Raw genomic sequence first — 26,568 nt, 5'->3', positions numbered from 1 at the left:
TGTTGATAAGTATTTATTTATTGAAATTATGCTGTGAACATTTAGACAAAAAATGCAAAATGTGTTCGTACATCTTGAAAATAAAAAATAGACCATGCTGATATTATTGAACTTAGCAGCCTGTGATAAAACAGCACCATTGGTGCAAAATGGGTATTTGTTTGACAAAGTCCATAAAGTCATAGTGCATTAATAAAAAAGTGCGTTTGAAGTGATTGGTTCGAGGGTCGTAGCAAAAGGCACTTTTATTTTGATGCGGGGAGCAAATTGCTGGTTTTACCACAGCATGCGGTCCTCCTATATTACAGCAGCTGTACTTGTAGCCAGAAACTGCAGATGAATGTTCGTACAAAAGGAGGCCATGTGCTTTCACAACAGCTCTTGTTGTCAGGCTGTGCTGGATCTGCAAATGGGGACCAAAAATATCAAATTGTAAGTAAATTATTATAAATTTAATTCAAATATTCACATCTAATACTCTTTAGTTAATTCACATGTTTTATGAATTACATACCAAGACCTCGTCTGAGTTGTTTCTCAGCAAGTTCTGCAGTGGGTGGGGGGAAATGGGTACCAATGGTCCAAGCTTCTGAGGGTCGTCTGGACGCTGTTCCCTTGTCAGGGGCATCCCTGCTCCTGAAAAGAGCCTCCTCGACACAATCCTGGCCTGCAGGACCCTTTTCAAATCTGAAAGAAATAACAGCACACATGAATTCAATTATCCTTAGAAACAGTAAGTTTGATCTCCCCAGCCAAAACATTGTTTTCATGCATCTGTATTGTAGAGAATCTCAGTAGCTACATGTAAAGTATTTATCACATGATGACAGCAACAACAAAAGCATTGCGAAACTTAGCCTCATGTGATTTCTGCATAATGAGTGCCAAGCTGATAGCATTATTAAGATTAGTGACCCACCGTAGTTTAGCCGAGAGCATGCCAACAGACAGCCTGAGCTTGGACGTTACTATACAAGATTTCTAACTACTGTATCTGCTACATCATAGCTGGAGTAGGGAAATTAAAAAATCAAACGACCATATATGTTTTCGTAATAATACCCAACTGTTCATAACCGCTCATATGCAACTCGTTAGCTTTGCAACTACTAAGGCTTAGCCTATTCAGATGTTGCCTAACGCTTCGAAGCCAGTTCCGTTGTACTATATATATATATCTGTTGAGTTCTACTCCGGTCTTTGTCTGCTGCTGTTCTAGCAAAAGACCGTTATTTTTTAGGTGGGGGACCAGCCGGTGGAAGGTCTTCTGTCGTACGCTTTGCACTGGAGTCCGCCATTTGTAACACTTCTTCCCTCGGTGTAGGGGCGGTCTGCGGCTGCGCTTTTATACACAAGGGGCGGGCCTAAAGAAGGGGGCGGCTGGGCCGGCTAGATAAACATTGCTTCTATATCAACAAAGCCAGTGGGACTGGAGCTTCTCACTCATTGGAAACAGTCATGACTCAGAGAGTTATATACAACGGACATACTTCATTTTTGATACATTTAAGTGTGAAAAATTGCATATAAAGCCTTTAAAGTGAGCGTATCTGGTATGGAGAAAAATCACAGAGATAAAATGAGCAGGATTATAGGTGTTGACCTGCTGAATATTCAGGCTCTTATCACTGATGCCCTGATATTGCCAGTGTGTGTTCTTTTTATGTGTATGTTTTCAAACTCTTTGTGTGTGTGTAAATGTGTATTTACCTGCCTTTAGATTTACAAGTTTTTGATTACAGATGGACAGAGAGATAGGCTGGTACTGACGGATTCCCTCATTCAGTATATTTATAGGTTGAACAGTGTGAGTGTGCGTGTGAGACAGAGAAACAGTGTGAGTCAAGCTGGACCTCTGTTTCTCCTTGTCATTACACTCATTTTGTCTCAGCGCTACTCCACTGTGCTGGGTTGAGTTCACAGTTTGCCCTGACGCTCTCCACTCTCCTCTGAGCCGAGCACAGCGTCACATGTGGGGCGATGTAAAGGATATTCAAAGTCAAATTGACTGAAAATGAAAAAAATATTGATATTAACTTGATATTAAAAATGTTTACACCTATTCAGCAGGAAAACATTAAATTGCGTTTGTATACCATCCAGCTGGATCTATTAAGCCAAGAGAGCAATGACATTTATTGAGCTCACAGCTAATGGAGCAGGTTCTCATTAAGATGTCAGCCTTTTTACAACTTAAGAATATATGTATGTTTTTTTGGGTTTCTTGTGCTGCTGATTAAATATTGTTTTGGTACATGCGTTTGTTAATTGCATATTAATTGTATAAATGTCATTTTTGAAATCACCAACATTTTGTGTGGTTCTATAGCAGCCCTCATTTCTATGCATTGTTTATCAGAGTCACAAGTTCCACACAGTTAAGGAACACTTATTAACTTTTAACACCCCTCTCATTTGTTTAATCTATCAAAATGAATAGTTTAAATCCTATTCAAATTAAAATGATGGTTAATATTGTGATGAAAAAACGGCACGTTATCTTTTCTTATTTATTTTTTTAACTTTCTGGGACACAGCGGCTGCGTCAATGACCGCAGGTAGCGCACACACCGACACACTGACACACGTCAAACTTTTCCCTCTCTGCCACTGTTTCTAATCACTCAGTAAATCACTCCATCATCCTCCGTCCCCTCTCCGTTTAATAGCACGACCAAGGGTGCTCTCTTTTATATTGTATACATTTAAATGACTGAACAGCGCTCTTACAGCGTCACATGATTTGAACAATTTGATTATTTGTTTGTTTTCATATCTCCATAGATAGGCTACTTTGTTGTGGTGTTAATTAAAATGTTGATTTAAATTCTTAAATTATTTATGTTAAAGATGAGTATAAAAAGTTAAAATTATTTATTTAATAAGAAAATATGTGTTCATAACGCCAAGTGGGAGGGGCTTCTGATTTAAAAGATGGCTGCTTGGGTCTTTCTTGTCAGTCTAGTTGTGGTCACAGAGTAGGTAACGTGAGTTGTAGTCTTTGCTCAGGTTTTGTTTGCTCATGTGGGACTATTGCCTCTTTGGCAGTCTTTGTTTTGTATTTTTCCAGTTTTCGTATTCTTGGCACTTTTTGTAAATATTTTTCACTGCTCTTTGGGAGGCTGGCTACAACAAAAATAAAACACCATCTCTGCATTCTTTGACTACACCCGTGTTTTTCCAATTTTTGGACTGTTTGAAAGAGAACTCCGGCAGATATTGATAGTGGCTCACAGATTTTAATCTAAATGTGAAAGGTTGTTGATTTAAAGTCTTTCTTACAAGAATAAGTTAGATTTAATGCTGACAGTTTGATCCTTCCTATTTCTTTCTCTTATAAAAAAGGCCAAGTGTATAAGTGCACAACATTTCACTTCACACTTTATCGCTGATCCCCCCAGGTTCCTTGCTCGCCCTTCCTTTCTCTGACCACATCCTGACCTCTCCTCCTGTTCACCCACATCTCCTCACTTGTTTGTCCTCTTAGTGTCAAACACAATCCCCATCAACCTGAAAACCTCCTTCCAGTCTTTTCTTTATCATCTTCACTGTCCTGCTTGAACATGTGCAATGACCGACATCTCTGCTGAACTTCCTGTGACCGTACATAGTGGTCGGGTGTCTAAAAAAGTGGGGATACTGTTCTCTTCATTTTTCCTGCAAATGTTTTTTTTTAATCCAGCAGAGAATAAAATGCCTCTATTATAAACAGTGACATGAAGACTACTCTTGCATATTAAGTTAGTTTGGACTAGCCAGTCCGAGACACAGTGGGTTGGTCATCCCTTCATCATCATAGGAAAAAAACTGCAACATACTGTATATACTGCATATTGTCAATCAATTATTGGTGTGATTCAGAGGAGATTTAGAAGTGGGTATACTCCATGGAGACTCAAAAATAAGTGGGTATACCTACATATACCCTGCACTACACCTCTGCAAACACTGGGCAGAGCTCTCCCTGTTCAATGCAGATAGATGGCTGAGCAACATGTATGCACACAAAAGTATACAGTATAAACACTGTATAAAATATATTTGTAGGTATTTAATTCATCATGAATGTATCATTCCTGCAGCATTTATGCATTCATATAATTCAGTTGTACAGAACCACGACCTGCTGGGACTCACACTTCACCTGCTTAATGTGTTTGTAGAATACTGATGATATGAACATACCAAACACTAAAAATGGGCCATGACAGACTTTGCTTGAAGAGTGAGGAGAACAAAGAGAAACTATTGGATTGAGTGTAACTAATGAAACAAATTATTATTTGTCAATCCTCATGCATCTGCATTCCAGCCAATTAAAGATAAGATAATATGAACCTAACAAAATTACCCAAAAATGTTTGTCGACTGACAAATCAATTGGCCGGACTACAGTGCTGGCAAGTAAATCAATATCTCCATAAAATGACATTTGTTGGGGCAATTATCCTTATCCTCCCAAGCAGAAAATAACTTGCGCTGACTGGTGAGCAGTGCTGTTGTGAGGCCTATAATACAGACGGGTCTTTACAGGGGAAAGAAATGAGTCCTGGACAACCTGAGGGAAAACTCCTATGGTCATAGAGAGAGAAAAAAGGGAACAATGTCAGTAAGAACAAACGATCAGCTTTGAGTCTGATTGGACACACAGGTGCTGACAGGCATTGCACAGAGGCAAAGCACAGCATTGACGGCAGTCCTTGAGAGCTCTAATCAGTATAGAAACCATCTTATAAGTCATCGTTATCAAACAAAAACCATCGTGACAACCATCATCATCATCAATAATATCGAGACGGTAGGTATTCATGAAAGAGCTGGGTCTTTAGCTTTTTCTTAAAAGTGCAGAGGGACTCTGCAGATCGAATGGAGTTTGGAAGTTCATTCCACCACCAGGGGGCAACAGAGGAGAAGAGTCTAGTCAGAGACAATCAGACCTTCATTGGTGTTGAAAGTTGTTAGGAGATGTTTATGTGCTGGTTTACAGTGACAGAGTCAGTAGGTGTGTTCAGTACCTGACAAACCTCCAGAATGTTAACCGCAATCATATTATTATTATTTATTTTTAAATATTTTGCTTTGATTGAAAGAAGATTTGAACCCAGGCCGCATGCTTGGAGGATTTTCATTTTAACTTCAGTTTATTATTAACTGCTTAAATGCTATCATATTTAACGTCCTTTGTAACGGATTGACGGTTAACAAAGTTTCATTTTTGATTAACTGTGCCCACCTCTGGTTTTGTGTGAATTACTCGGTTGGGTAGCATATCGCAGCACCACCGTCATGTTCTCAGGTACAACAGGCCAAATAAGATGCACATGACAAATAAGATCCCTGTGTGTGTGCTTGTGTGTTAGTGTGTGTGTACCATCAGATAACCTTGTCCGAGTGCTGGATGTCTGCATCTCCTGCTGTGTTAGGGGCAGCATGTGATAGCGCTTAGCCTTGTTGACCAGATCCCGACACGCCTTGGACGAATGGATCAGCTCCTCGTTATTCACCACCTTGAGCAGGTAGGACGGGTGGATGATAAAAAAATCACAGAAGATCAGACACTTACATCAGTCCAAAACTTTTTTTCTGTACAATAGCTTTATGAAATCGTAAAAAAGATGGGGGAAACCATCTCTTATGTTTGATAAAAGCTTTTGCTGAGAATGAGAGGACTCCTGATGGTAGTGAGACCATTCGATCAATTACTGTCAATGTCGGAGCATCATAGCTTCAGGCCAACGTACCTTCTTCTGTAACTTTTCTATTTCTGTACTTGTGCAGGATGAAATTTTCCTGCAAAGATGAAAACGCAAGAAAACATCTGACAGCTTTTTATTCATACAGCATGACAATGTTTCCAATCGTGTACAATTCCATTTATAGCTAGAAGAGCTTGAAGAGAAATACATTTATTAAAATGTTGTAACTATTGCATACGAAGCTGAAAAACATTTTTTTCAGTAAAAAAGTTTTCAGTAAGATTTGCTAAATGGCTCAGTTATGCTTTAAGAGCCGACAAACAAAGCTGCAGGGGGACTCTTACCGCTCACACCTTCTGCTTTAAATCCTCCCAAATTAAATCTTTTGACCGACAGCTAATGTGTTTCGACAACTACATTAAGAACACATTCAAGTATATCACATACAAGCCAAGATATGATAAAAAACGGATGTTGCAGTACCATTAGCTACAGCCTTTAAGGTAAAAAAATAATATATAATTTATATTGAAAAGCGCCCGGCAGCAGGCAGATTCCTCCAGGACAGGCTAAGTCCCAACAGTCAACAACCACCACGCTCAGACCCAGCAGCAGCCAGCTACCAGCACGTCCAGAAACAGCCAGTTCCCAACAGGCTCAGGCCCAGCAGCAGCCAGCTACCAGCAGGCCAGGCTGAGTCCCGGCAGCAGCCAGTTACCACCAGGCTCAGGCTAGCGGCAGGAAAAGAACAAATTCTGAATGGAAAGAATAAAACATGGAGCAAAGAAATGACAACCGCAGATGACCTGGCTGAGTTAAAAAGATCCCTAATCTTTATGTAAGGTGAGCTGACAAAGTTAACATTGCAGCAGGAACGACTGATCAGATTGACTGAGGAAGTGAAAACACTGGAAACCATGTTGACAGAGAAGGACAGTAAGATATCTTTGCTTGGGCATACTAATGTATGGCCTGTAACATTTCCTTTTAGGGCTTTTCAGGAGTGAGGTCTTGAGCATGAAGATCATTGAAAAGAAGGGATCAAATTGTCTTCATCTACGGCGACTAAAATCATTTTTGTTCATCATCCCGTACAATCAGGAGATGATACAAACGCTTGGCTTTAAGGTTAAAAAATATATAGATAGACTTCAAGATTTTTTTGATGCTTGTAATAGGCACGTTTTCCAAAAAAGGGTCTTCTGAGGTGAGGCCTTGAGCATGATGATGGAACCCAAATGACCCAATAGTTCTCACTTTTGTTAAGTAAGTAAGTAAACTACTATTTGGGTGCATCGTTTCTCCATTGTTGCCTGTGCATGCATGTACAGTTTGTGTGCATTTACTGTCTAGTGGCAGATCCCAGTGTTTCCATGGCAAGCTTATAGTTCTGTCAAAGTGTTTGTGTGAGTGTGAGTTACCAAATTTCTGCCGGTCTGTGCCCCCATTGGATTCTGACCTATGTCAGCAGTAGAAGCTGTAAACAAGCTTGCACAGAGCAACAGAGAGCTTGGTGAAGGATTGACCCCGATGACCCTTTGACTAAAAGTAAGGTGACCCAGACGTGCAGGGAGAGAGCGACAAAACAGCAGACTCAGAGAAACATCATTTAGGAGAGAAAACTAAATAAGCTGACACTCAGTCTAGTAATCTCCCTGAGCCACCTGAGGCCTTATTACTCCAGCAAGTGTCCCATCTGTTTGAGACTGATGTCCTGAGACCAGAGAGTAAAAGAGGAGAGGAGAAGGCACAAGAAGAGAAATGACATTTAAGTCTAAATAAGGGTTTAGATAAAGTGAACTAAAGAGAAAACGAAAAGATGTGAGAGGGGAGGCAACTGTCCCAAGGCAGGCTGGGAAATCAGATTATGACATTCCCTTTTTGCTTGAAGCCAAATTCTTTCTTCATGATTGTACATGGCCTATCCAACAGTTTATGAAACAAACAGCTCAATGCCACATAAACACTCAACAAGAAGGTAAAGTCAAGCAAGGTGCTGAGCACACTAAGATATTATTCAGGGAAGAGTAAGTGTCTCAGGAGAAACTTCTACTTCCAGTTAAAGTTCCTCCACAGTGTGAGATTTGCCCCACTAGTTACTGAGTCATTTCACACTCTAATGGAGGAGACGTAAGCTTCAGGCTTACTGCTTTCACTTTTCTATTACAAGCTGCTTCTCTCAGGTCTGCCACAACATCACCTACTTTGGTGTAACGACACCACGTTATCAATGCCAGTAATAATGTGTGGACAAATTATAAAAGATCATATTTGATACCAAATCCTTTATAGTCAAGCGTCCTTTACATGTCTGCAGTTGAAGGAGGAGTACATTTCATTTTGATGTATTTAAAGTCTATTTTGGCTCATGAGATTATACATTAGTATCTGCAGGTCATCTGAAGTAGCTCCACCACTGACTGTTCTGACCCTGTGGGATAAATTAAAGCTGTACGTGGGGAAGTTTTAGCCAGGTGGTGCCCTCAGTGAGGCAGGGGGAATAAATGTGCTGAAAATCTGGGAGCACATGTGAAAATCTTGCTCCTATTTGGAACAGCAGGTGGACAGATTTGAATTTAGTCTTTTGATTGCATGTTGCAAATATAGTTTATAGCTTTTATAGTCAAAGTCAGGGGCAGGAGACATGGCCGATAATGGGTGTATCTGTTGCAGGTGCAGTGCATGCTGGGATGGATATAGATAGCATATAAATGACGTAAAATCATTGTGATGTAAAGTTTTAATGTCCGTGGGTATGCATGTGTGGTAAATATTAGTCCTCACATCAATGAGACCAGTGAGTTAAGTTTGCACTCAGCAGAGAGAGGAGGCAGCATGTATCTGACTCATCTCCAACATCCTCTACGGCCATCACGCACAGCCAGCCACCACCTGGCGTCTGTGCATTAAGGGGAAAAAAATGCCATGGTCTTGTGTTTCATACTTGATGAGTAGTTCAGTGTGTGTGTTTATGTGTGTGTTTTTTTGGAACATATGGAAACGGTATCCAACATAGTCCTAGGTTATAAGGAGACCCTACTTTTGACTACATAAAGTTATTGTATTTCCAAATTTCATTGGACAAAGTTCATTTATGAGGGTTTCTTATGGTTATGCACTATTCTGACACACCCAGAGAACATAATGTGACTTCACCTCTCTAATGGTCTCTGTGTGACAAATGCCCACACAAACCCACCAGGACAACAGTCTCAGTGTCTGCATCATAATGCATCTATTGCAAAGAAAAACTCAACCCAGCAAAACTCATTTTTCTGACTCACACACACACACACAAACACAAACGTTCACACACATTGAGAGAGGTGGACAGGGGATGTGGATAGGTTGAGTCTGGTGAAAGGCAGGGATAATGTGTCTAACAGGGAGCCTCTCACATCTGTCAGAGGCAGCAGAGAAGCAGCAGGGAAACCGCCATCCTGTGACACTGATGACAAATGTCCGCTGAGCGTTTCCTATTTCACTGCTGTCAGTGAGGACTATCTGCTTTGTGTGTGTATAAGAGTGTGTGTTTGTGCTGACTCAGGGCTAAAGCGTCGTCAAATAAATCACATATAAGCGGTCATATCTAGTTGCTTTGCTGAGGGCAGACAGAAGATGCATTTTATTATGATCTCTTGAGTATTAATAGAGGTTGAATTAATTAATTATATAAATGAAAAATACGCAATCAGACACTTTAGTGGTAAGCTCTGTATGAACACAGAGCTTACCACTCAGGTGAAATGACCAGTGTTAAGTGTGTGTAGGTAAGTGTGTGAAAACATGCAAGAGCGTTATTTTCTGGTGACTCTTAATGGGCGGGTAAAATATGTTCTCCAAAATGGCACTTCACTCGTGTTCAAGAAATGAAGAGTGTGTTTGTGTATTAAAATCAGCCTGACTATGTGTTTGTGTCAGCCAGAAGGCTGTAAGGGGGGATGGCGAGAGATGAAGCGGAAGCCAGACGCTCACTGCTGCCCTGAGCATTAACTGACAGGTGCAATGTGGTTTCTCTGAGGCCAATTTCAGCATGACTTCATCCCTAAAAAGAAATTGGTGCTTCCTTCTGTTAATTTCATTTGACATAATGATATTCACATGACTAACTAACTTAAACTTTCTGGCCTATTTTTAAACTCACGAGTTATCTTTGACGTCCAGTGAAATCTTGCATCTTCTCCCTCTTTTCTTATTCCTCATTAACCCTGGGAGAGATACAAAAATTGTGTCTTGTGAACAGATAGCATCATTTGTTTGTTCTCTATGCACTGTAGAGCTCAAGTAGCCTCTGTGTGTTTACAAAGCAGCCTAGTGGAAATGAGACTTCTCTGACTCGCTCTGGATATGAAGTCGTGGTCGAACGACTGCGGTTCAAGTGGCTGCACACATCAGGAGTGCGGGTGCTTTGGGACGACAAAGGCCTCAGATGAGGATGAGAATACACATACACATGCAAACAGTTTGCAAACAACAGGCTGAAGATGCTAGCAGAGTGCAGAATTGAGTATTATCATTGTACCTTGTGGACATGGTTGTTTGGCCTCTCACATGTCTTTGCCTTAGCACACATTGTCTAGTAGAGGTAGGCATACCAGCAATGTTTTTACAATGGTGCAGTTGCACTCAGAGGCCTTTGGTGGGCGCCAAAGCATACCAAACCGAATACATATTGTAGCTCTACCTATCCTTGCAGCTGCTAAATTTGTTTTTAAGGAGCCAATTAATCAATCTATTTTGTCAGGTCGAGTTGCCTGGTGAGAGATTTCACAGAGCCTGGACTATTATGATGAAAAAACATTCAAACACAGCAACATTGATTTTATAATCAGCAAAACAAAGACAAGCCAGAAATAGTTTCAAAAGAATAATTGTTATGGATTCATTCTTCTTCAGTACGTTTACATCAGTTACTTAAAGTGTCCCTGTCATCAAGCGGTCACACTCCTCTTCAATAAAATCAACACCCAGACATAGCCGATAGACTCTGTCTGGACAAACCTTCAACCATCTTCATTCCAAGAAAACTGAAACAGTTATCTTCCGTCACTCAGTGTCTTTGTGCCTCATAACAAACTATTATTAACGCTCGAATGCTCTCACTCCGTCTCTGGGCGATGTCTGGACTGTTTTCTGGTGCCATCCCATGTTAGTGACAGCAGAGCAGAGAGAGAGAAAATTGCATATCAATTACCCTGCAACTTCAATAAACCAGTTTTCCACCCTGTAGCCCGCTGCTTACAACGCACAGCTCAGACACAAAGATGAATCCATACATACACAAACACGGCTGAAGGCTTAAAGCTTTTCCTCCTTCCCTGTCTGAGTTTTGCAGCAGTGCTGTGACATTCTTCCTGACATGTCATTAAAAAGTGTCACAGGTTCTGGGGGGAGTGATTTCCTGCTGCTCTCTGACTCCACACAGGGAGAAGGGAATGATGAGCTGATGCTGGACCATGCGTGTAAACTGAACCCTTCAGGCTCACATGATCTCCTCCTGAGGCATGATGGGAGCAGTCTACAGTCTCTCTGCTCTACTCCTCTTGTGTCGTCTCTACAGGCCTGCCGGTCATTTATCATGGTCAGACACACACACACGCGCACACACACACACACACACACACACACACACACACACACACACACGGATGATCTGAGTTTGGTCAAGAGCTAAATCACACCTCTGCTGCCTGGATGTCACAGAGGACTCATCTCCTGGATATCAGATTAGAACACAGGGGGTTTTTTCTTATTACTTTTCCTCCTCGCTCGTTTCTGTCCTGCTCTGCTTCTTTTTTCTCACTCCAACTCTTTTCCCTCCACTCCTCTACGACAGGGTGACCTGGTTGTCTCATCTCAGGAACCAGTGCGCTGGGCTGTTAAGACAACCGAGGAATATGTCCCATTTCTGTCTTCTGCCTTTCCCATTTCTGCCTTTTATTTTTTTTGCTACGTCATCTCAGTAAGTCACCTCTGCACCTCTCCATTAGACTGCGAGATTGCAGGAGTCTGCCCGACTGAGCTGGTCAGAGCTTTTTCAATGCAGATGACAGAGATCAAATGTTCTCCTTTAATGCATCCTGCATCATAATAAATTCTCAGAGTTGCTTGAACAAAGAAATATGTTTTTATTTGCCTGAACCCCTAAGGTCTTTAATTAAATGTCATATTGGTAAATTAGTTCTTGGAAATGTTTGCTGTTCTGCTTTTAGTGTGTAACAAACATTGTATCAATTTTTCTTTTTCTGAAGTAAAGCACATTGAAATGTATTCCAACTCTTCAAATCAACAGAAATGTCATGGATCTTGTCCACTGATTGATTGATGTATCACTGGCAATGAGGGCTACAAAGGGCTCCCATGTTTTCCATCCTCTTTTTTCACTCCTTTCAAGACGCTGACCTTTTAACTAACATGACCTTCCCTTGTGTTCCAGACACATGAAAACAATTCATTCAATTGAATACAAACCCTGACATTTTCAGCATTTTCATTGGTCACCCACTAAAATCTAAAACATGTTGTTTGCTTTTCATGTGACTCCTTGAGGTTCTAAAGGTCCTCGCCTTCACTTCACCTCGTCTGAGTATCAGTCCATTGATTCCATCATGGTTTAGAACAGATGATTTGAAATTGAAGTGACAATTTTGCCCTGGCCTTTTATAAATCTGCTCCTGTGGGAGAAGTTCAGGTGCACCATGCCGGACTGAGAGCGTCATCAGGCAGGTTTCTCACACTTCTGCTCGCTTTGAAAATGTTTTGAATATGTATGGATATGCATATGTATAGAAAGGTCCTTGTAATGTCTGATGTGAGAAGTACTTGTGTAGACTGTTCTAAGCAAATGTCACACACACACTCCTGTGCTCTGAGCTGCTCCTATACCTTGGAGGGTTGAGGAGGGAGACGCAGACATAAGGTGTTGAACTGGAACTTGTTGGCGGCCTCCAGCAGAGTCTTTGCATTGACCAACTCGAGCAGCATCTCCAGAATGCCGGCGCTGATGTTGCTCATGGTCAGCTCCAGCACCTCGCCACTCCTCGTCTCCCCCGACAACCTGATCAACCAATCATGGCAGAGAAAGGGGATTTACATGAGAAGAAAAAACAATAAAAACAATAAAAAGAAATGAGGAGGACACAGATCCAACACCAACACCTAAAAATACATCCAAGGCCATCAATAGAGAACATAAATAGAACTTTGGTTGCTTTTCTACATTTTAACTTATGAGTTTTAACTTACTAACTGATGACTTGTGGACAAACAAACAGTATTTCTTTGTGTCATGCTTTCTATGTGTGCTGTTATGAATGCGTAGTTTCAGAGGGCTGAGGGTCTGAATTCATGGGATTAAACGTCAGGGTTTTGTTCACATACAGGAGGTATGAGGGAGTTGAATAACAGCTCACCACCCGTGTTTAATGTCCCATGTGAAAAAATAATCCACTCAAGGGCAAAATAAATGGAATCAAAGCTCTGCGTAACTCGTGCCGCAACTACTATGTCTCTCTTTTTTCAGCTGCAGATTTGATATGAAAAGTAGCCTGTATGAAGATGGATGGAGGCTGTTTTCTTCTGTCACTCATGTTAGTGCAAATATACAGCTCTGTCTCTTTGTGTGTGTGTTTCTGTGTCTTTTCCTTTCTCTTGGAGCCAGTTAAATTGATTAGAGATCATGACACACAGTCAGCGTTTAATGAGACTAAGACAGCAAAACAAACAAGTCGAGACAGGTGGATGTAATGGTCAGAGTGAAGATGAAAGAGGAGAGTTTTGGGGGAGATGAAAGAGGAGGGTGAGGAAGAAACAGAAGAAGGAAGGGAGGCAGGGTGAGACAGTTCTTCCACAGGGAGCCAGCATCCACCATCACACTTAAACAGAACATGTGTACCTGCTGCAATACTCATCAGCAGCCTGTAGTGTATGAACTGAGACATTAGTCATCATTTTCAAGCACACTCTGGAGGTTAGAGGGGAGAAGGACATCTAAAATCAAAATAAAGGCTATTACATTTGTCTCCGGATGGACTTAAGCTGGAAAAACCAAGAAAGTTTCTCCTTTTCTTTCTGCAAAGTAAAAAAAAAACAGCAAGTGTTATAAGGGGACAATCAGACAGAAACAAATGAAAGGGGGTTGTTGTTCAGGGTTAAAATGATGGAGGGAGAAAAGAGTGAGTGGAAAAAAAGATTTTAAAAAATAGCTCACTCATCAACCTATTCAATCAGTGGAATAGGAACCAGCTAAAGTGGCAATTTGTTTTGTCTGAGCACTTGTATTCCTGAAATGACTTTTTTCCTGAGCTTCTTCAAAGACGTGGATATTCATGCTGCAACTGATTGCAGAATTTAAGAAGATTGAGAGAGGAAGTCAGGAGGGACAGAGGAGGAGAGAGAAAGGATGCTGGGCACACTCAGGAAAAGATATCTGTTTATGAAAAATGCACCACTCATTCAAGAGGAAGTCTTGAAATCTGCAGAGACTTTCAGACTGTTGGCGAGGAAAGAGGGGAGATGCAAATAACACACACTCACCCACATACAAACACACACTTCCAAATACAGCTATCTAAATAAAAATCTCATTTACAGGGAATACATTGAGCTTGTTCCAAGTCCATCTATTCTGTGAAAATACTCACACTGCTGAGATAAGTGTTCAGATAGAGGAGAATTCAAATACAACAAATGATCTGTCTGGGCTAAAAATGACTAACAAGTTCTGTCACATCATGAAATAGACAAATAAACCAATGATAGATACATAGCATTTGGAATAATTAAGGATAATTCAAAGCTATCTGTTAGGCAAGGCAAGTTTATTAATATAGCACATTTCAACAACAAGGCAATTCACAGCGCTTCACACAAGTCATCAAAAGAATCATGACAGAGGAAAAAAGAAACATTAAAATAGACCATTTAAAAATCACTGAAATTATTAAATCTGAAGATATGTTCAAATGAAAATAATTACAATGAAATTAATTGAAATTAATAAAGTAAAAATATAAAAAGAGTTAAAAGTTACAGTGCAGAGTTAAAGTTTAAAATCTTTTTAAAATTGTTCAATTAAAGGCAGCTGTAAACAGGTGAGTCTTCAACCTCGATTTAAAAGTTAGTAATAGTAAATTTGTGTCAGAGGTTTTGGAGGACAAAGGGCAGGGGGAGAGGGTGAGAGGGTGACAGTGGGAGAGTTTAAAAACCCAAACCTCAGTCCATGTGTGAACCCACACCACTGGCACACATTGGAGTGATCGAACTCGATACACAAACGTTAGGTTATATTGAGACATAATGACACCTCAATACATTTACATAAACAGTGAAGTCAAGCTACAGTTAAAGCTCAACAACACCATTTACTTTCAAAATCATGCTAGTTTTTCAAAAATGACCAACCCTGCCTTTGAGTGTTTGAAAAATTGTACTTTTAAGGCTGTTTTATGGGAGGTAGAAAAAAACGGTTGCTGTGACAGGACTGTATCATATTGTCCTGTCTTCTCCTGAGGGCTGCGCAGGGCTCTCATGACTCAGCTGCATTATTACAAAGGTCCAAACACTGCAATGGGCTTTAACACAGGTCTCAACCAGCTGATAACACTCTGTGACTCACACACCTAGAGAAGTCCTGGGCTTACACACAGACAGAGAGAGAGAGAGAGAGAGAGAGAAAGAGAGAGAGAAATAAAAAACATGACAGCTTGAGTCAGGACGGCTTAAAGACTTGCGCTTTTTACATCACTACTGTCCAGACATGCAGCAGTCTTAAATTAAATACCTGCAGAGTAAACTAACTGGAAAATATGGAGGAGTCAAACAGAATTACTCAAGATGATCTGTCTCCCTGCTATGTGAAGCTGCCCTTTGAAGGGGAGGGTAATGGTTTCAGCTGCTCCTTTCGGGGACCCTATATTTCAGGGGTCCTGTCTTTACACATAAATTATATGATGTGGTGAAGAAGAGGCCCAGATGAGACAATGTGATGGACAGGTTGTCCAGCAAAGGGGTTCAGTTCCCTCCAAAGTCACTTCAATCTCTCAGGGAGCTGCTTTGCTATTGTCAAGGTCAAAGGAGGACTCAGAGTCTATTTTTTATTCAGAGCGGAGCTGTCATTGAGATGAGCAATCCAGCTCTGTGGTTCCTCTACTGTGTTCACATTCAGGAGGAACAGGAGTATCAGAGTGAGTTTAGCAGCTGATGAGCAGCTCTCTCTTTCATGAGCTTCACTGTGGGGGCAGCATGACACATCCCTAAGGCCTTCTAGCTATACAGCTTGGGGCTATGTGTCTCTCTGTTCTTGTTTTTTACTTTATTTACCTCATCCCTTGACATGCAAATGAGAACAAACACATCCCCATTAAAACACAAGTTAAAACACAACCACAGTGACTAAAACAACTTGCAGTCTACAGGTAGAAGCGACACCAATGCGCCCTATGAAAAGAACAGATTGGATCAAGAGCTGGTGTGAGGGGGGGGGGGAAGAGAAGGCAAACCTTTTCACCAGGTCCTTGAAATACAAGCTGCAGGAAGCTAGAACATTTTGGTGGACTTCAAACTCTTTGCCTTCAACTATTATTTTCAGGTCTGTAAACTTCAACTCCTGATCATTATCTGAGAAGTGAAATGTGCAAATTTGTTGAAAGGTTTCAACAAGGGACTATATTTTATACTGTACTGAGAAATATAGGGCCTACAATACCCAAAGCATGCTTGTGAATAACATATGACTGGGAATGGTTACAAAAGCTTTCATTATTATGGAGAGATATTTAATGAGTGAATATGACCTCTGCTAATGTTCACTGCTGAGCTACAACTTAAATAAAGAGAAGCTGAATGATATAATAAAGCATCTAAAAGAGAAGTGAGCTGACAACAGAGACTGTTGATGTATTATTCATGTTGAAATAAAATGATTCGGCTTTGAACAAGGGCCATACTCAGCAAAGAGTTGACCTTTAGAAGTCGATTATTATGAAAACAGCGGTCTATGCGCAAATCCCAACACCAAATTTTGGAAAATATAAAGAAAGATACATGATGCTTTAAATAAATAAGGTGGACAATCTTCCCCTGGTCAGAACGTAGGCCTACTTTTTGTTCTTATTTTTGCTTTACTCTTCAATCCAGCCATTAAACGTCAGGAACTGATCAGACTTATGAATGTAATGGTGAAAGCCATTAGTGCAGAAATAAAGGAGGTGATCTGAGTTCATGTCAGACTCAAAGCAGAAATTTAATTATTCCAGTACGACACTCAGCCGTCTGTTAGGTAGAAATATGCTCTCATTTAGTGCCTTCATTCTCCTGACTGACACTGTGAGCTCAGCTCTGAATTCATTCAGCAGATGAAATTATACAGAATAAAGACTCATGACAAATAAGGTGCAACTCAGAGGCTCACTTTGATGAAAGTCTTTTAAATGAGAGCTGCATACTTCAGAGTTTTTGTATCAAAGAATGAATGAGCAGAGAGAAAATGACCTGGTTATTAAACATGCTGAATACAGAAGAGAAGAAAAACACAATAAGAGATCCAGTTTTTGACAAAATGTCTGTTGTACTAGAACGAGATACTGCAGTAGCATGAGTTACAGTGAGCCGTACGTTCATATTCATGTTTGCCTCGTCTGTCATCCATCTCTTTCTCTCCAAATGGCCAGCTATCTGATCACTTTGTGAGCATGGACAGTGAAGAGTGAACACACAGTAGTTTGAATTTAACAGTGTCCAGAGACTGTTAAGGCTCTCACTTCCAATCAGCCACAGTGCACACCACCCTTTTGCCCCTTGAATAGAGAAAGTAAGAGAGGGAGACAGAGAACTCACTCTGTCAGCGAACAATGGCCGCCTCCCTCTTAGCCGTGCAGACACACCTGAATGCCTGATGGAAAGGACAACTACGGCCCCCTAAAACAACTCATCAACCATGAGGACCATGAAACTGCACATGGCGTCCCCATTCTTGGGTTTCGCGTGGAGTGTGCTGAGGCACAGCCGAGTAAAATGGGTTCAGGTATAAGACATAGTTTGGGGTTTTTTATGTTGTGAGTAGACAAAAACTATCTACAGGTAATATTGTTCAACAGTTTCTGAGAATATTTTTGCCTGCAAAAAGAGCTAAAGTGTGCTAGTGTATTTCCCTGCCTCTAAGCTGTTTACTACATTTCTGAACGTCTGAGTTGGCTCTACCTGATTGGTCGACACAGCCAGAGGGGGAATGAAAACAGGGTATACTCTGCTGTTCAGCCTAGTAACTCTACTGTAAAGCATCTGGGTGCTGGGGCCAATGGTTTCCAGTAACCTATCAGAGCACACTCTGCCTCCCTTACTATAAGGCGTAGTAAGTCCTCTTACTGAGCTGTGATTGGCTACAGCAGAAGGGCGAGGCAGCACACCATAGGTTACTGAACTTGGAGCCATTTTAGGGTTCTACATTTGTTAAGGAGCCACCATTTAGTTTCCATGTAAAACTATAACTAATAGAAACATCAAATAGGTTAAAATAACATCTGCATATTTTGGTCATGCGGAAAGGGAAAACATTTTTAATGAAAAAAATTTCATTCAGCCTCCATAAGAGGAATAAATCATAATTTGTTTGTAGTAACAAATCCAAATGTATTCAAAATTATGAAAGAATCAACTCACAAGCAAAAAGTTAATCTCTGGGGACTCATCAGAACGTGTTTAGGGAGATTTGACTTAGCCTTGTGTTTCTATTTAGATTTCTACAAGAGTATTTTAGATAATGAAAAAACAAGCAACATGTTAAAATACAAAATGAGGAGTAAAACAATAATTTGATAATTAAATCTTCCAGGGCAAAGAAGAAAGAAAAGGAAAGGTTTGAATAACTTTTTTTTTAATGGCATTATCCTTGGCCATTTTTTTTTTTTTGTTTTTACGTTTTGTTAACATTTTAACTAATTATTTTGAGTTAATAATTTTGAACTTTTTATTATTCTGATTTTCTTAGTGTTTTAAATATGTTGCTATTGTTGTTGAATTGGTATATAAATAAAGTAAATAGAGTAACTGACAAATGGTAGAGAAGATGTGACAGATGTTGTAACTTGTGAAATAAAAAGTAACGACAGTAACAAGGCCAAAAGTGTTTCAGGACTTTTGGAATTGTTCCTCACATCACTTTTGTTTTCTTTCTAATGTGTTCTGGTTAATCCTGTGTTTCTGCAGCATGAGTCAATGTGCAATCATCCCGTTTGGTGTACAGTTGGATGACATTCAGTGTTTGGTAGCAAAAAAGAAACTGAGTTCATCGTCACTCTGACCTTTTTGTTCTCTTTTAAACTACAATCAATTCTCCCCTCACAGTTAAACAAACTGTGTTAGCTGATCGATAACGCCATGCACAACTCTGACACATTTATTTCTAAAGCTTGGACAGAGACTTCAATACAACACATTTTTTGTGTTGTTTTACACACTATGTAACAAATAAAAATCCAATTGTATTTTGTTTGTTCTTTTTATCAGCAAGATGACTAATTGGATGACAATCTTGGATGCCTCCAAGATTAAATTAAAATTAACGACAATAATTGACTAATGTATAACTATAATACTAAAACAAATCCCAAAATTCAAGGTGTCATTTGTTTGTTGTTGTTTTGCAATATATGTTTAATCATAGATGATTATTGTCTTGATTACTTATTAAATTAGATTACTTTTTTTTAATCAAATGAAATTTCATATTAAAGCATCAGAACAGCTCTGTCTGTGTAATAAAACAGACATTAAAAAAGCTTTTCAATAGTCAGGACATTTAAGAATTTCCATTTCATCTTGCATCAGAATAAGAAGAGTATGCTAAAAGTAAAGCCAGAATAAATACTTACAAAAGTTATCTTTCAAAGCAAACAGCTTCAGTTTCAGTGCACCTCTTATATCGGTCCAAAAATTAAGATATGCGTCACAAGTCTTGAGTTTCAAAAACAAAGATGGAGGACCTAAATGCAGTGTAACAAAGATAATGAATAAAAGATCAAAAGGGAAAAAAAACTTAAACTCAAGAACATGACATGAACATGCGCAACACGACAATAGGAAATGACAACAAAACAAGGTGTACACAGACCTCTAATTGAGTCTGTTTTTGTCAAAATTTGCAGCATCAGCAGGCTAGTAAAAGGGGCGAGGCCTTAAAATGGGCTTTTATTTGAAGTTTTACAATACGTTTTGCTCAAAGCATTCTATTAAATACATAAAAAATAAAAGGTAAAATACTTTTCTTTATAATTTATAGATTTATTTACATGCTTTAATTTCTAACCTTATCTTCAGGCCTGTTTGAGGAAATGACAGTGAATGGGCTCACCCCGGGTGAGTTAAACCCACGTATGCACATTCGATCAATAGTGTTAGCGCTAGCTTCCTGGCTAACATTAGCTCCCTCTGGTCCCTCTCTCTTCCGCCAGTAACAACAAAAAGGCTCATATCATTTTAAGAAGAGGGGGAATAAAATAAGTAATTGTTGCTCAGATTAAGATGGACCATGTTTTTGCTAACCGCCATGGACCCTCCCTGTGTGACTGGGCCCAGAAAGCTTTTCCCTTTATCCCCCCTTATGGGCAAATTTATTTCACTTTATTTATTATAATTTAGATCACCTCTCTATATCAAAATAGTTCAAAATATACAGTCATTATTTTGTATTTTTATTATCATTATAATTACAAAGGCTTGGTTACACCCTCTATCTGTTTATTTGCACTCACTGAGCCTAAACATGAAATATTAAAGAGCTCGTAATAAGCCTTTTTTTGTAATTCACCATTTCCATTACATTTTTAGAATTATAATTTTACTTTTCTTGAAAAGAAGTTTTGAAAAATTCATGTTTTACAACAACCTTGACAATTTAATGTTAAATACCTGCAAATCTGAGATTATTCTTATACTATTTTCAAAAGATGTGGCCGTCATTTGAATGTAAATTAAAAACATGGCAGTTGTTATTTTATATTGTTATTTTTATCATCTGCATCATGTTACATTGTGTCTGCAAGATGTTGCACATTTCCTTATGAGTCTTTATGAAGCAATTCTTTATTAATTATTCAATTAATTTTTTTATTATTTGGTGCAGTTAATCATCAACAGCAATAATGATATTTATGATCATTATAACAATTCTTATTTTACATAAACAAATGAAATGATTTATATATTTTGAAATTGAGATTGGAGCCCGAAAAGGTTGAATTCAATTGAATGATATTTAAAATTACTTATTTATTTACCATACAATTTATTATTTTACATTTTTCTCTTTTTATTTACACAATTGGAGATGAGGAACCATCCATTTTTTTCAAAGTGTTTAATATTTTTTTAACATGTCCAGCTCAGGTTATTAGCTACCGTGAATAAATGACAGGTTCATAATGTCATGATCACCGTCAGGCCTTCAGGCCACTTATCTAGTCTCCCTGTTCTGAACAAACTATAATTCATGAGGATTCAAACTTTCAGATTCATGTGCAACCCAGTCAAGCATTGATTTCTTTCAAGAAGCAATCCAAAAAGTCTCTTGAACATACCTCAGACTGTCGAGACGTCTGCAGAAATATAAGAGGCTGTGATTGTTAAGAGCCTACCCCGAGAAAATCAGCTCATTGAGGTATCAGAAGTCCTGGAGACCTCTCGAGTCTCTCTCTGCCCTGATTTCAGTCTGTAAGACAGTGGTTGCTTCATATATCCTCAGAGAATAAACCATGAAGAGGACGCTTTATACTCCTCCTGAGCTGAGCTGCCCAAGCCTCACTGCTGTCAACCAGCCTGGACTGAGCCGTGGGGGAGGGAGCAGGGGATACACAGAGAGAGAGGAACTTGTGCACCTCAAAGACCCCGGTTCAGAGAAAGAACACAAAAAAACTGAGCCCTGGGAGCAGATCTGTTGGCCTGCTGCAACACAGTGACAGGATGCCAAGCAATGTTTTCCTGTTTTTTTTATGTTTGAATGGAGTACAAAAAAAAGAACGTAGAAATGATCTCTGGTCCCGGCTGGTGCAGTGGCGTGCTCATTGGACAGCCAGGGGTACAGAAGGTGAAAAGTGATCATTCTTCCTCAAACAGGTTTTAGTCTTTGGAGACTCCTGTGGCTAACAATCAAGAGTACAGACCAGATCTCATGCTGCCTTCAGGAGCTATGGTGAAAAAGAAACTGCAGACTGTTGAAATGTGAAAAGTTTTCTTTATCTGATATCTGGAGACAAAAATTAGAAATGCATATTTACATATGACGTTGCAAGTGTAGCTAATAGTAGTTCACTTGAGGTTGAACATACATTGGTCACTGCAGTTTTGCTATTACAACTTTAAGAAACTCCTCCATAGTGGAAATCATTTGAACCAAAGTTTATTTAAAATAAAATAAAAAGATTTATAGTTGCAGAAATACTGCTCCTAAACCTTCAACTTTCAGAGATTTGTTTTTAACCCTTTGATGCACAACACGTGACCCGGCTGAGTTTTTTCTTTTCATTTTTCCTTTATTACTTAAAAAAAAAAATTCTATATCACTACCATTCTAATGCACAATATGGGTCCAAAATGACCCGTTTTCATTCCCTATTTAATTTCATGCATGGCTGAGTGTTTCTTTGCTATAATTTTTAAATGAATGTATTTTATCATTTAATATTCCAGGTATTCTTTAAATATCTTGTTTTTGATTACAACAAATCATTATTTAAATTGTTCCTTTCTTACTTTAAAGTAACAGTTTACTGTTCCTGAAGAAATATACGTTTTGTATTATAACATCTAGTTTACACACATGGGTCAGAAATGACCCGTATGTATTGACTATGGAATTGATAGGGTAACTTTTGATATTAGGAAACGTCTACACTTGTGAACCTATTTAACTGCGGTCAACTATTCACCTGACACACATTTCCCAACTCAACACGGCTGCTTTCGCACATCCGATGCATGTAAGTTGCATTTTACAATTACACGCACAGAGAATGCAGCCTGTGGGTGTTGACGGACGAGGGTGCACGGAGCCGGATCGGACTCTCAATGTAAACGTATCTGCTGGAAGTTCTGGGTGAGATGAGCTCCTGGAGCCTCAGGTGAAGTCAGCAGATTAATCTTAGTATTTCATCCCGTTTCTTTCTATTTATTTCTCACCCTCTTTGTCTTCATTCTGTCTCCTTTTATCCCTGCTCTCTCCTTGGACAGAACATAGCTAGAATACTGGACAGCTGAACATTTCCAAACTGAGTCCGTCATGCTGTTATGTTGAATACGCTGCATCTTTGTAAGGATTTTAAAAATCAGTTCATCACAGTCACTTCATTGTGCACTTAAGCGTGCCATGGCCAAGGAAGTGTACTGTGCTTGAGCACGGATTGGAGCACTCCCTCTAGTCCAAATAACTGGTCTTAAGGGGTAAAGCGTGCTCAAGCATGGTACGGATTGTCTAGTGTGAGTGCGCCCTGAATCTCACAGAGTGCACTGAAAAGCTTTCTTGGAACAAATCAAAGCCATTATTATTCGTCTTAGTTAGATTTTTTTTATCTGAACTTGCGAAGACTTGTCTTCTGCAATAAATCTGTGGAATGAAGATAAAAGAGAGTGGGAGTTTCTGCTAATGCCTTGTGCTGCAGTCATGACTATGTGTCTGATAACTGGCATGCATTTTAATAGCAATGTTCCAGTCTGAGTATTAATGCATCATACTACAGCTCTGGGAAACACTTTTTTTTGTTCATGTATTATAGATATAGATAGATAGATCTTTATGGTTATTGCATGTTATGCAACAAAACTTTGTTGAAGCAATCCTGTTTGCAGCATATAAAATAAAAAGATAAAATACATACACATACACCAGCACACATACACAATCCAAGCACATCTCACCCATACCCACATACACATTCATACCAGTAAACATTTGTAAAAAATAATGTAATAAATACTCTATAAATTCAAATATAGGGAGTTAAAACACAACAGTTATTGCACAGTCCATTATTGCACAGAGCCCATTATTGTAGTCTGGGGATGAGTTCTATCTTTGTGTGTGGGAGTGTGTTTGTAGCGTGTCCTCAGCTCTGGGGAAGGAGCCGTATGCAATTTTTTAAATACAAAAGAAAAAAACATTATAGTGTATGTCAGAGTATTAACGACCCTGTAACATTAGCTAGAGTTCCTCCTCAATAGCACCATCAAGACGGATGGAGGGGTATAAGTTGAAGTGAGTATAGAGGAGGGAGTGGGTCTGGATGAGGTGCCCCCCCCTCCAGCATGTGGTGAGCCTGGCGTCAGCTCCTCAGCTCCACCACATCTGTGATTATGCATGTAGGAGCGGAGGTTGTCAGGCTCCCTGTACTGCCACTGTGCTTTATCCTGAAAAATCTTTGTGATTAATGAAGCCGGCGCTCTGTGTGGAGGAGGTGGACGAGGAACGATACATCTTAATGAGCTATCCTCTGTCCCTGTATTAACTGTGGGGGGATACAATGTATGTGTCTCCTGGAGGGGCTCCTCTCCTTAAAAAGACGATAACGAGGAGGAAGAAGAGGGAGTACGAGAAGCTTTATAACAAGTCACTGCTGCTGACCTCGCGTTTCCTTTCCTCCTTTAATCTTTTTATATATGTTTTGCTCCCTCCTGAGAGCTGGAGCTCTGTGAAGACATCTCAGTGGAAACCAATCCAAGCAAAGGTTAAGAGAGGATGTTCAGCTACATCTGCACGCTCTCATGCTGTTCTCAAATGAGATGTTCAAAACACTATCATTAATATGTAGCTCCCATATGGACTAATGAGTAGAGGTTACCCATAAGCTTAGGGACTGAGTGTAAGCATTTCAGAGAATTAGCTACACACAGTGAGTCCACAGCGATTGGAATACATTCCAACCTCATAAATAATTTGCAAACATGCAGTGCTCTTAAAAATTCCATGTCAGCCTCCATTCAAGAGTTCATGGGAGATGTATAACGAAAATAACCTCAAAATCCATGCCTTCGTGGTGCATGTGGACTAGTGGTTAGTCCACTTGCCCCATAGAGGCTGTAGTGCTTGAAGTGGGCAGCCCAGGTTCAAGTCCGACGTGTGGCTCCTATCCCACATTATATTCCCCACTCTCTCTCTCTTTGCCCAATTTCTGACTCTATCCACTGTCCTTTCGAAAAAAGGCATAACAAGTTCAAAAATAAATCTTTAAAAAATCCATGCAATCATTTTTTTTTACATTAAGCCTGTTTAGGATCATAACAACTCAGAGTTCCGCTTCAGCTAATCCTAATGTGGTTGGCTTTAAGATTATCGCCAAGCACTACACCACAGTGACTTATATTAATTTACCACTGATTATTCTGCAGACGCTGATCCCAATCAGCTAACTGGAAATCAATATTTAAACAAATTTAAAGGCCAAGTAGAGAATGTATTTCCTGAGAATTCTTGGAAAAAACAAAAAAACTGGCTAAAAAAAATCTGTTGGTGTTCTTCTATCAACTGCTCCAATGAGTCCGTGATGAGCTATGTCATATCCCTGTGGTTCGCTAGTTGGTCAAGTAGACGATCATAAACACAGCCTACTGGATGCCCACTTCTCTCCGTTGAGGACATTTACAGAATGCACTGCCTCAGGAGAGCCCACAGCATTCTCAGGGACTCGTCCCACCCAGGACACCTTCTTTTTGAACAGTTCTCTCTGGAAGGTGTTTTAGGGCTTTCAAAAGATTAAAAAAACCCTAGAGCCATTATGGCACTAAATGCTGCTCCAATGTAACTGCTGTTTGCATGATTTTCTCACCTTTGAGGCGGAGGAGGCTGGTTGTTGCTGCCGATGTGTGTTACGGTGGATGTGTGTTGTGATTCTGAGTTCAGGTTGGGAAATAGAAGAAAGACGGACTACAGTAGTAATAGTCAGTGAGGTGTAAGGAAGTTTTATAATGATGTAAAACATAAAGAGACGCGAGGAGTGGTTGCATGTCACCGTCAGATTTGTGTGATCTAAAACTTCAATCTTAACAAAATCTTTCAGAGCCTGTTCTTGATCTTCTCCATATATTAAAGGTCTCGAGTTATACTCCTTAGTTAAAAGTTTAAATAAGTCTCAGAGATCCCAAAAACATGTCTGTTAAGTTTCTTGCTAAACATCCAATCTGATCCTGTATTTGAACATGCCTATTATCCCCTTTATTTCAGCCCTGCTCAGAACAGGCTGTTTCTGTGTCTGTAGCTTTAAATGTAAATGAACTGTGTTTGACCACGCCCCTCTGGAACTTGATTGGGCTTTCTCGCACCATGCCTTATAGTTTACTATGAGAAGGCAGATTCAGCGAGCCGAACAAACACCTGGAAGTTACACCCACCTGGGGGAGAACTTGGGGGGTTGTAGACAGACTAGGGACACATACCGTGTTACTGCCCACAAGTTTAAAAAACATTGTAAAGTGTATTTTGCACAGTATGTGACCTTTAATACTTTTACAAACAAAAACAGCATTCCTTACAACATCAACAACAACAACAACTCAGCTTCCAACAGTCCTCTCAGCTCTCAGTTCATGCTATGCTGAAAAAATAATTTATAACATCATTAACCCTAAAAAATCAGACAGGCATTGAAATGTTTATAAAGACTACCTTTTTATTGTATTTCCTGTCACGAGCTGCCTTCAAAAGGTCCTCAAACACATTTGCAGTGTGCCTGTCTCTGCTGAGCTCGCAACCTACGATTAAAAAAAAAGAAGCTGACAGCTGTGATCGCTGCGGCTAGAGCCACAGATGTGAAGAGATTATTTAAGAGTTTGAAAACTCGCCCGAATCATTTTTTTCACAAGACAATAAAAATGAGTTGTGACAGAAATGGAC

General features: G+C 39.7%; 1 protein-coding gene across 1 annotated transcript; it reads right to left on the bottom strand.

Moving 5' to 3' along the window:
* LOC136182759 (uncharacterized) lies at positions 1–21,490 on the bottom strand. Its single transcript, XM_065964047.1, has 6 exons — positions 21,269–21,490; positions 19,565–19,675; positions 12,582–12,753; positions 5,383–5,507; positions 515–687; positions 1–403 (listed from the first exon to the last, which is right to left on the bottom strand). The coding sequence occupies exons 3-6, from the start codon at positions 12,708–12,710 to the stop codon at positions 303–305; spliced, it is 528 nt and encodes a 175-aa protein (XP_065820119.1). The 5' UTR covers positions 12,711–12,753; positions 19,565–19,675; positions 21,269–21,490; the 3' UTR covers positions 1–302.
* Between the last annotated feature and the right edge of the window lie 5,078 nt (positions 21,491–26,568).

This window comes from Labrus bergylta, chromosome 15, assembly GCF_963930695.1.
Source record: "Labrus bergylta chromosome 15, fLabBer1.1, whole genome shotgun sequence".
NCBI lineage: Eukaryota > Metazoa > Chordata > Actinopteri > Labriformes > Labridae > Labrus > Labrus bergylta.
The sequence above is the reverse complement of the archived record's forward strand: the minus strand, read 5'-3'. Positions and strand labels throughout refer to the sequence as shown.

What these genes read in the sequence shown, in the direction of transcription:
- LOC136182759 (XM_065964047.1), bottom strand. Translation starts at nt 12,710, where the DNA reads ATGAGCAACATCAGCGCCGGCATTCTGGAGATGCTGCTCGAGTTGGTC. An exon ending in TCCCTCCTCAACCCTCCAAG is followed by an intron (nt 5,508 to 12,581) that starts GTATAGGAGCAG and finishes TACCTGCTCAAG; the next exon opens with GTGGTGAATAACGAGGAGCT. An exon ending in ACAACTCAGACGAGGTCTTG is followed by an intron (nt 404 to 514) that starts GTATGTAATTCA and finishes CCCCATTTGCAG; the next exon opens with ATCCAGCACAGCCTGACAAC.